The 10,976-nt window shown below is 48.9% G+C and overlaps 1 protein-coding gene across 1 annotated transcript in view; it reads left to right on the plus strand.

Moving 5' to 3' along the window:
* HOMER2 (homer scaffolding protein 2) overlaps positions 1–10,125 on the plus strand; it is a 95,341-nt gene extending 85,216 nt beyond the window's left edge. The window contains exons 5-9 of the mRNA XM_023510152.1: positions 2,135–2,241; positions 5,274–5,430; positions 7,425–7,535; positions 8,706–8,786; positions 9,238–10,125. Of these exons, the coding sequence (XP_023365920.1) occupies positions 2,135–2,241; positions 5,274–5,430; positions 7,425–7,535; positions 8,706–8,786; positions 9,238–9,426 (645 nt within the window). The 3' untranslated portion in view covers positions 9,427–10,125. The remainder of the gene's footprint in view (positions 1–2,134; positions 2,242–5,273; positions 5,431–7,424; positions 7,536–8,705; positions 8,787–9,237) is intronic.
* Positions 10,126–10,976: the final 851 nt, after the last annotated feature.

A 10,976-nucleotide genomic window follows, 5' to 3' on the forward strand; every position in this document is an offset into this window, starting at 1 on the left:
TTGAGCCCAGGAGTTGGAGGTTGCTGTGAGCTGTGATGCCACGCACTCTACCCAGGGGGACAGCTTGAGGCTCTGTCTCAAAAAAAAAAAAAAAATTAATGTGGGAATTTTGTGACTATAAAACCAAAACATGTTTATTGTAGAAATAAAAATGTACAATGCTGCCTCGTCCCCCGTAGACCAGTGTTATGGCGCCAGCCAGGTTCAAACCTGGCCCGGACCAGCTGAACAACAATGATGATAACCTCAGCAAAAAAATAGCCAGGCATTGTGGTGGGCACCTGTACTCCCAGCTACTTGGGAGGTTGAGGCAAGAGAATCGCTTAAGCCCAAGAGTCTGAAGTTGCTGTGAGCTGTGATGCTATAGCACTCTACCAAGGGTGACATAGTGAGGCTCTGTCTCCAAAAAAAAAAATAATAATAAATATATATATATATATATATATACACACACACACATATATACAATGCTATAAAGAAAGAAATAAAAATAATGCTATCATCACTCAACAGTATTTTGTTAGTATTTTGGTGTCTAGCTTTCTATTATAATATAGTTTTCTAGTATATTTTTGTACTATCTGTTTTATCCTTTTTAAAACTTTATATCACAATCATTCATTTTCAAAACCATTTTAATGTGTAAGTGGAATTACCATGTTTGTTTGTATCTACACTTAGCCCAGAAGCCTCCTATGATTTGGAACACCGGGTTTCTAATTGTTTGTTAGTATGAATAGTGCTGTGATGAGTCTTCCTGTACACGTCTGTGTATATGATGGTATTTGTAGGATAAATTCCTGAAACGGAAGTACAGAGTTAAAGGTATGGACGTTTTGAAGCTTTTGATGCATACTACAAACTCAGCCCACAGAAAGGCACAATTCTAATTCCCACCAGCAGTGAGTAAGGCTTTTTCCTCCCACACCCTCAGCAGCAAAGCTTTCTTGATTTGACAGATGAAAAATGTATATTATTGGCTTTTTTCACTTTGTATTTCTTTAAGTGAGAGTACTTTTTTTGTGTTTATTGACTATATGCTTTTCTTCTTTTGTACACATCAATTGCCTAGGCTTTCTTCTTTTTTTTTTTAAGTTAAAGTGTTCATCTTTTTTGTATTGATTTCCAAGAGCTTTATTTTTTAACACAATTTTGAACATATACGGAGCGAGGCAGACTGTGCAGTGAACCTCCATGAACCCCAGGTGAGCTTTAGCAACTAGGAATTTATGAACAGTTGTGCCATCTGTGCGCCCCTTTCCCCTCCCCTATTTGATTTAAAGCAAATCCTAAATATTTTATCATTTCCTCCATAAATATTCAGTGTGTAGCTCAAACGGATGAGGACTCTAATCGTTTTTCAATGTAGGAAAGGTATTGACATTTTGTTTTCACATGTACTGCATATATTTTCCCCCAAATTTTTGTTTGCATTTTAATGTTGTTTATGGCATTTTTGTTTTGCAATGCTGAAATCTAAAGTTAGTCAGACTTATACATCATTCTCTTCCCTTCTAGTTTCTTCCCTTGCCGTTAGGCTTATTGGAGGCTAAATAAGATCTTGTCAAGCACTAGATGAGATTTCACCTTCCTGTGGTGTGATTTATTACAGAATATTCATGACAATGCTAAGTAGTACGGGAGCTGGCAAACATCCAAATCAGGTTCTTGTTTTTTTAACGCCTGTGTTGATCTAACTCTCCATAGCCCTCAGATGTCTGTTGTCTCAACTTCTAATATGTGCTTTTTCTCCATCCTAATTCACTGTTTCTCATTCCTTGTTGTTTATGACAATCCTTCCTTCCCGTGACTTCTGTCCTATGGACAGACCAGGTGTCCAAACTTGGTAGGTCTATCTATGTGCAAAGTTTGAACAGTGGCTGGACAGTAGAGTGCACAGACTCTGTGGACTCCGTGTGGTGTCCGGGTGGTCTGGTGGTCTTGGTGGTCTTTGTTAGATGTTTCCACGTGTCCGTCTTCACTGTGCTCTGGCTGAGTGAGCACGTTCACCTGCACTCATGAGCATGCAGTTTCTTCTGACGCCCCACGCGCTGCGGTGTAAGGATGAGCAGTAATGTGTGCGGAGGGATTGCTGGGTCCAGAACATGCATGTGAAACCCCGTCTTCTCCTCAGGCATCCAGTGTCAATGGGACAGATGATGAAAAGGCCTCTCACGCAAGTCCAGCTGACACACACCTCAAGTCCGAGAATGACAAGTTGAAGATTGCATTGACACAGAGGTGAGGGCTGTTTAATACCCAGACCCTGTTTCTTTAAGCCAAGCACGTCCCTGGAAGCCTTTCCTGTTGGGCAGGGTTTCAGGAAATTGGAAGAAAAGACCTAACCCTACTCAGAGTGCCCAGTCTTCTCTTCCGGTGAAAGGAAGACCAGCTGGTGTCATGGCATTTCTGTCTGGGTGACCACATCAGTAACAGTTCACGTGTTCGAGTGTGTTAATGCAAGAGTATGTGACAACATGAGCACAAGTGTGGAGAGAGGGTCAGCGTAAGAGAAATACATATAGAACATGTATTTGAAGAAGATATTTCTTTTAGAATATGAACTAGAACCATAAAATAACATAGGGGTAAAGTTAAAAGAAATGTACAAGATCTGTATGAAGCAAACTTTAAAATGATTTTGAGGATCATAAATCATTTAGCAAATAGTAAGATAAAGTTCTTTTGGCTGGGCATGGTGGTTCACACCTGTAATCCCAGAACTTTGGGAGACCAAGATGGGAGAAGTGCTTGATGCCAGGAGCTCAGGACCAGGTTGGACAATGCAGCAAGACCCCATGTCTACAAGAAAATAGAAAAATAAAATCAGCCAGATGTGGTGGTGCACACCTGTAGTTCCAACTATTCAGGAGGCTGAGGCAGGCCAGGAGTATCTCTTGAGCTCAGGAGTTCGAGGTTATAGTGAGCTATAATCACACCACTGCACTCTAGCCTGAGTAACAGAATAAGACTCTGTCTTGTAAAAAAGAATAATAAATAATGTATATATTCTATTGAGAAGTGGTTAAAAAGCCCTAGAAGTATCAGTTTCCCCTAAATTGATCTATAAATTTAACACAATCTCTATAATGATATCTGTAAGATTTTAATTTTTAATGGCTGTACCAGATAGTATCTAGAGAATGTGGTTCATTTCCTGAAGAGTGGGCTCTTGGGTGCCCTTGGGGCTTCCTGCTCACCTGGCCAGGGGTTCTGCCTGCTTTCCTCAGTCTCCCCTAAACCAAGAAGCTGCCGTCCTCAAGCTACCCATTTAAGAACTGTGTCATCTTGGAAGCTTTGCTCAGGTTGCTATAACAAAATACACATGAACTGGGCAGTTAAGTAACAAACTTTTATTTCTAACAGTTCTGTAAACTGATTTCCAGGTGATAAAGTGACTTCTTGCCCAAGGTCACATGGCTGGGGATTCCTTTTGTCCCCTTGCACTGCCTGCCATCCACTCATGGCTTGTGGTTGCAGTCTCTTTAGGAACCCGAGGCGACCAGGCACATTGCACAGGCAGGGCCTCCGGGGGCTGGACACCAACCTTCTGCTCAGCCGGCCCAGCCAGCAGGAGGAGCTTAATTCCTGTGATCCAGCACAGGACCCTTATATTGCCCCCCTGCCTAGGCTGTGGGTCTTTTTCAAGTACTTCAAAGGACACAGCTGAGACCAGTCTCTTTTCTTACTCATCAGGCAATTGTGAGAGCTATTTTTAGTTGTTGAAGTTGCAGTGGGCTGCCTGGATGAAAATATTTCACCCCTAAAAATAAATGTTTTCAAATCTTGAGTTGAATGAACATTGAGTTACAGGAATGGGCATGAATCTGTTTCCCTAAATTAGCTTAAATTCTCTGTCATCAACTCTAAAAACCACCAGGTTATAAATTTTACTATTTTTTCAGTCAAGAGTAATTACAACTGAAACCGAGCATTTTCCAGTTGTACTCTTAGGTCCTTAAACCAATGGATAAAAGATTCCAGACTGTTCACACACAGTTTACTTATAAAAATGTAAAAGCCTTTAGAAAGAGGACTCTCCTCTGCAGCACAAACCTCCTGGTGGGTTTGCTGGGTAAGGCTCTGTCCTGTCACTTCAGGTCCTGTTAGGCTTCAGATATGTGGGCTCCAATTAAGGAATTAAAGGGGGGATTGAAAGGGAGCAGTGACTAAGGCAAGCCTGACTCCTATTTTTTAAACTTCTTCCTCACCGAGCATATAGAACAATGGTTCTCAACCTTCCTAATGCCGTGACCCTTTAATACAGTTCCTGTGGGTTGTGACCCACAGGTTGAGAACCGCTGACATAGAAGATAAAAACCCAAGTGAGGCCTTTGTGATGACCATGGCCTATGTCTCTCAGATTGCTGGTCTCCTCACACCCTGAGGGGAAGTGGGGCCAGTGCTCCTCCCACACCCCAAGTTTAGAACCCCTGTTCAGCCCACAGGGTGTGAATTCCTCTTGCTGTCCCCTCTGTGCTCAAGCCCTGGGCTCTCAAATCTGGATTCCTTTAACGCTGGTGGGGAGGCACAGGTTATAGTGGGGCTATAAACACCTGGGGTCTGTGTTTCTTGTCCTGGGTCCTGGAGGTATCCAAGACCTTTGGGAGATTCTTTTTTTTTTTTTTTTGAGGCAGGAGCCTCAAGCTGTCCCCCTGGGTAGCATCTCAGCTCACAGCAACCTCCAACTCCTGGGCTCAAGCGATTCTCCTGCCTCAGCCTCCCAAGTAGCTGGGACCACAGGCGCCCACCGCAACGCTCGGCTATTTTTTGGTTGCAGCCGTCATTGTTTGGCGGCCTGGGCTGGATTCAAACCCACCACCTTAGGTGTATGTGGCCGGCGCCTTAGCCACTTGAGCCACAGGCGCTGAGCCGACCTTTGGGAGATTCTTAAGGGGACCCCTGGCCTGTCCCATCAACTCAGGACCTGTTCCTGAGAAGGAGCCGGCATAACCGGGCTCCTTGGCAGCAGGTCAGCAGGGATTTGGGGATGGGGGTCTCTGCCACATTCTGCAGCCTTCATTCTTAGCTCTGTCTCTGCATTCTGTAACAACTCTGCTCTCCTCTAAGGTGACTCTTTAATTAGATAGCCAGCAAGGTGATGTCTTTGCACCACAGGGGCTCATCCTTCTTGGCACTTCATCCGTGCAGCCAGGCCCACGAGCCAACCCATGGGGCTGAAGAATGGCAGAGTCCCCCCTTGGCCAAGTGGGTAGAGGCACAGCAGGGTGGACAGCACCCACCGCATCCTCACTGCTTGTCTTTCCCCACAGCGCCGCGAACGTGAAAAAGTGGGAGATTGAGCTGCAGACCCTGCGGGAGAGCAATGCCCGGCTGACCACGGCGCTGCAGGAGTCAGCGGCCAGCGTGGAGCAGTGGAAGAGGCAGTTCTCCATCTGCCGTGATGAGAACGACCGGCTCCGCAGCAAGGTGGGCCACGGGGGTGGAGGGGTCGGGGGGTGGCCTCAGTGGGGGCCTCAGGGTGGGCCACAGGAGGGGCTCCCCGCTGGCTGGCATGGGCAGCAGGACATGGGGCCACCACGGTCCTCTGTCTCTTTGTCCTCATCCCCAGGGCCAGGGGACGTCTTGCTGCTTCTGCTGAGGGAATGCCCCTCCTTCTCCTTCCTTTTTAGCAGGACGGTAACTATGTAAATGATATGTTAATATTACCTTCACCAAACCAAGTGTTACAATTGATATTGCTAAGGAGATGTCAGCCTTGTCCCTCTCAGAGTGCCCTCTGATGCTAGTCATGGGCCGGCCCCTCACTGTGGGTGGCCTCCCTTGGTGTTCAGAGGGTTAGTGACCTTCACTACACCAAAGGGGTCCAGAGAATAAGCGAGAAGCCAGGTTTAGGAAATGATGGGGAGCATTTGCTTCTATTCTGTTCATCATTTCTCAATGTGTGAATTTAGAAGTGAGAAAAGGAACACGGCACTAGAGAGGACAGGTGGGTGACCTGGGTGGGTTGCCCACTGCCCTCTGACCCTTTCCTGTAATTAGTCACTCACACTCTCTGTGGTTCTGCTGGATTGATAGGTGGTTTAGGGGTGACTGGAGACTCCACCTCCTCCCTCTGCCCCAAGGTTTGGGGCTTGTGTGCTAACCACATGTCAAGGGTGGTTAAGCCCCAGCTGTGAGTACATGGGGCTTTGGACTCTGTGCCTCAGGGAGGGTTTCAGGGGACACGTGCCATTCAGAACGGTGTTCACCTTCCCTCAGCCCCATTTATACCTGCACAGTGCCCCAAGATGCAGTGCAGGTGGCACACAAAACTGCCTCATGTCACGTCCACATTCCATGTGGGAAGATTCAGCAGGGCACCAGGCCACTGGCTAACTGTGCACATCCCCGTTCCAGTCCTGGCAGACCTGCCTGCCGGGCAGCACGGTGGGCCCCAGGGTGGTTGCAGAAGGGTTGGTCATCCTCTTTCTCATTCTTCAGACAGAGAGCTCAGCTCCTCGCTGTGGGCTGGAGATAGGGACCACAGGCAGAATGGGGAGGGAGGAGAACCACCATAGGGAACTTGCTCCCATGAGCAGCATTGACTTCCCTGGTGGAGCCTCACATCCAGGGCTGGAGGTGGCAGTTGGTGGATCTCCAGGAGCAGTGATGCCAGGGGTTTCAGCCTCGAGGGTTGGCACCAGCCACGTCTAAGAAGTGTCCTGATGGTATCCACCCAGTGCCCTTCATACTGAGAGCTGTTGCCGCCTGGTGGGAGGGGTCCGTCCCTGCAGTCTGCTTATGGTTACGTGCGGGGTCCACTGTACATTGTGGCCCCAGGAAGTGCTCAGCATAGGTGGCAATGTCAGGGTGTCAGGCCTAGGCACTCTTACTCCACATGGGGAGCCCTTCTGAGGGTACGGACTCGGCATTCATCCTCAAGGAGGCCACAGGCCAAGCCCCTCTGTGCACCAGGAGGGAGGGTCACCTTGATTTACAGTGTAGGAAATGCCATCGCTTCCCTTTGGCAGTCATGTCCCACAGGGTAGCTCAGTTCTCTTTCTTGCTGGCTTAAACCCTTAAGATGAAACAGAATAATTGAGGACATGATTAAAATGATACAAAAGTCATGCTGGGAAAGTGCAGTTCAGTTCAGGGGCCATCTGCCCCTTGCCTGTGACAGATTCATAAAGCAAACCTAAAATTACTCCTGGGGCCATGAGAGAAAACCAGGAGCCCAGAGCAGCCTGAGACCAGGTTTCGCCATTTATCTGACTGCCAGTGCTGGGGGCATCCCTGCAAGGGAGGGCACAGCCCCGGGGAGGAGCTGTAGGGGTCTGTTCATAACCACAAAGGGAAATGTATACGTTGATTGCGTTTGGCCTGTTTTAAAAGATTACAGACACATAGCTGTGTCCACCCCTTGTCTAATGACGGAAGTAAAGTAACACCACTGCTTTAATATGTGGCCTTTGCTAAAGATCGACAAGCTGGAAGAGCAGTGCAGTGAGATCAGCAAAGAGAAGGAGAAGAACACTCAGCTGAAGAGGCGCATCGAGGATCTGGAGGCAGAGCTTCGAGACAAGGAGACGGTGAGTACTGGTGCTCTGAGTGGGGCCCTGGCATCCTCCAGGCCCTGGGAGGGGATCCCTACCCAGGGACACAGCTGGTGGCATGGGGCACATGACTAACACTGGCCACCACCTCAGTGCTAGCACAGAGGCTGCCAGGAGCCACACCAGAGTGCACACACTCAGGGGGAGAGGCCTCACCGTCCCCTGAAGCTTCCCTGCTATGCACATCCAGTCTGTCACTTGGCCCAGGAGGAGTGGCACATTTTATAAATAACGTGTCAAAATTAAGTTCCACTGTCAGATGAATGCAGCTAGAGCCTGCCACCAGGCATCTGCTTACTGTGGGGCAGAGCAGTTCAGGCCACACATGCTAGAGATGGGCAGGTCCCCGAACCACTCGAGGCCTCAGTTTCCCCATCTACAAAGCAGGAGTCACGCGTGTAAGGACATCTGCCTTGGCTCGGTGCCTGTGGCTCAGGCGGCTAAGGCGCCAGCCACATACACCTAAGGTGGCCAGCTGGTTCGAATCCAGCCCGGGCCCGCCAAACAACAATGACAGCTGCAACCAAAAAATAGCTGGGCGTTGTGGCGGGTGCCTGTGGTCCCAGCTACTTGGGAGGCTGAGGCAGGAGACTCACTTGAGCCCAGGAGTTGGAGGTTGCTGTGAGCAGTGAAGCCATGGCACTCTACCCAGGGGGATAGCTTGAGGCTCCATCTCAAAAAAAAAAAAAAAAGGACATCTGCCTTTTTGTGGTGGTGTGCGGACTTCATGTGGTAAAGCATGTGATGTTTAAGTGTTAGCTTTGTCACCACCATTATTTGTGGGAACAGGACAGGTTCTGAAAGCTGCTTATACCCGTTGCTCATGCCCCGGTTGATATTTTCTTTCTTTTTTTCTTTTTATTTTGAGACAAGAGTCTTGGGTAGAGTGCCGTGATGTATAGCTCACAGCAACCTCCCCTTCTTGGGCTCAAGTGATCCTGTTGCCTCAGTTTTTCTATTTTTAGTAGAGACAGGGTCTTGCTCTTGCTCAGGCTGGTCTCGAACTCTTGAGCTCAAGCAATCCACCTGCCTTGGCCTCTCAGAGTGCTGGGATTATAGGCGTGAGCCACCACACCTGGTGATATTTTCAAGAATACATCTTATCTGACTTGCTATCATGTTCTTTCTCAAATTTCTGTCCTGTAGGAGTTGAAAGATCTCCGAAAACAAAGTGAAATCATACCTCAGCTCATGTCAGAGTGTGAATATGTTTCTGAGAAGTTAGAGGTGAGCAGGGGAGGGGCATGCCGGTCCCCGCTCAGACAAGAAGGCAATTGTCCTATCACTCAATTCCTGGCTCCCTCTCACTTCCACACCTAGGAGAAGGTGGCCACACTGTAAAGAAGGGCCATTTTCCCTCTGTCAAAAGCTGGCTGCACTTGCAGACTAGATGGCACCCTCCCCCCCACCCCGCTGCCCCCGCCACTTCTCCCAATCCTACCCCGCCAGACTCACCAGGTGTTTGCAAAGTGCAGCAGAGAGGTGGCCTGTGACACAGACTCCTCTAGGCCCCCCGCCCCCTTACGGGCACTGCATTCTCCACTCTGTTTTGGCCTCGGGATTCAGGCCTCTGAGTTTCACCAGCTCACGGGTTGAGCCGAGGCCCCAGCCCGCAGGTCTGACAGACATGGATGGCTCCCACCTTGTGCTCCAAACCCTGTACCTTCTATCTCCTCAGGCAGCTGAGAGAGACAACCAAAACCTAGAAGACAAAGTCCGCTCTCTCAAAACAGACATCGAGGAGAGTAAATACCGGCAGCGCCACCTCAAGGCGGAGCTGCGGAGCTTCCTGGAGGTGCTGGACGGCAAGATCGACGACCTCCACGACTTCCGCCGAGGCCTTTCCAAGCTGGGCACTGACAACTAGCGCTGGGCCACGTGGGGTGCTCGTGAGTCCCGAGTGTGTGTGTGAGACGAGCTTGGACCAGGACATTCTCCTGTCGCTTCTGTAAATGCAGGTGCAGTCTGCTGTGTTTCCAAACCAGTTGTGCCGTCCACTTACTCCTCTCCAGAACAGAAATCTCCTTTCATTTCTCCAGCCTTGTGAGGGTGTGGACAACTGGAAGATTCTGACTCAGGAATCCAGAACTAGGTCTACCTTAAACATTTACACAGTCAGGGCAGGGATGTTTATATCTTTCTTAAGGGCTGTTGCAACCATATGAACTAAAAAAAGTACATGTATTTTCTAATCCAAATACCAATATCCTTTACACCAGGACATTTGGCTCCTTTTATTGACCAGCATACTCTGGACATCCACCAAGACCAGTCCCTGGGGGCACAGAGAGAACAGCTTCCCTTTCAGTAAACTCTGAGATACGTTAAAGCAACCCTTTAGTAGAGACTTATCCAGAGAAAGCAAACAAGCTTTTGGTGGGCATGTTTTCTGGCATGGTGGCCACCGGCATCACTGTACTCCCCAGTTTGTACGGTTGCGACATTGTTCCTTTCTTGGTTTTAATTTCTGAGCAAATGATTGTGCTGTGGGAGTAGCACTCGGTGAGGGTGCCTGGCACAGTGCCTGGCATGAAGTAGGTGCTTAATAAATATTTGTTCAATTAAACATTTAAACAGAATTTAGTGTTTTAATCAAATCCTGCAACAGAGTTTAAACCCCTGCTGAGTGCTGCACCATCCCATCCATAATGGTCTGCCCTAGGAGTCTATGGCCCCAAGACCAGCTGCTTCTCCAGGCAAGGTGTCCTGTGGCCTGGGAATTCCAGGACCACTGGCTATCTGTGGTATAGGGGAGACCTAGGGCTTGGGATCTAGGGTGGGATCCTATTATGGGTTTGTACAATTGAGAATAACTCATACAGGCCTATGAGGAAGAGAGTTGGTCGGACTAGGGAGCCTGGGCCCTTGCAGGGGAGCAATCCTGTCCAGCCCTTCCCTTTCTCAGTCCTGCTGAGGAAAGGACTGGAGCCATAAAGCCCTCCTCTCTTCCAGAGCTGCCCAGTGGAGCCAGTGTGCATCTGGGTGCTACCGGCTCCCTTCATCCAGGAGAGGCTGCTGTGCGTGGCAAGATGCTGTGAGTCCTTGGCTCTGCACAGTTCTAAATGCCAGAACTCCCTCAGGAAACATTTTCTCATGGTTAAAGTTTCTCCCTGCTGAATTTGGATTCATGAGCAAATAGTCTGAGGAGGGGGCGGAGTCTGCAGAGATGTGACCTGGGCCCCAGGTGAGCAGCCAAGTCCTGCCCTCTCCTTCCTGGCACTGAGAGGGCTCCCTAAGCCAGGAAGTCTTGTTTAGGATGAGGATAGAAGACAAGGCTGATGAGCACCAGGGCACTTTAGGGGAGGCTCTACATGCTGGTAGGGGGCCCTTGGCAGGTAGGAAACAAAGTATAGTCAAACTACGTGCTGTGGGACCTGCCTTTCCCCAGGGCTCTGCACAGCTCCCAGGATAGTTGGT

The sequence above is a fragment of the Otolemur garnettii genome, unplaced genomic scaffold (assembly GCF_000181295.1).
Source record: "Otolemur garnettii isolate 467f Iridium unplaced genomic scaffold, OtoGar3 scaffold00011, whole genome shotgun sequence".
Classification (NCBI taxonomy): Eukaryota; Metazoa; Chordata; class Mammalia; order Primates; family Galagidae; genus Otolemur; species Otolemur garnettii.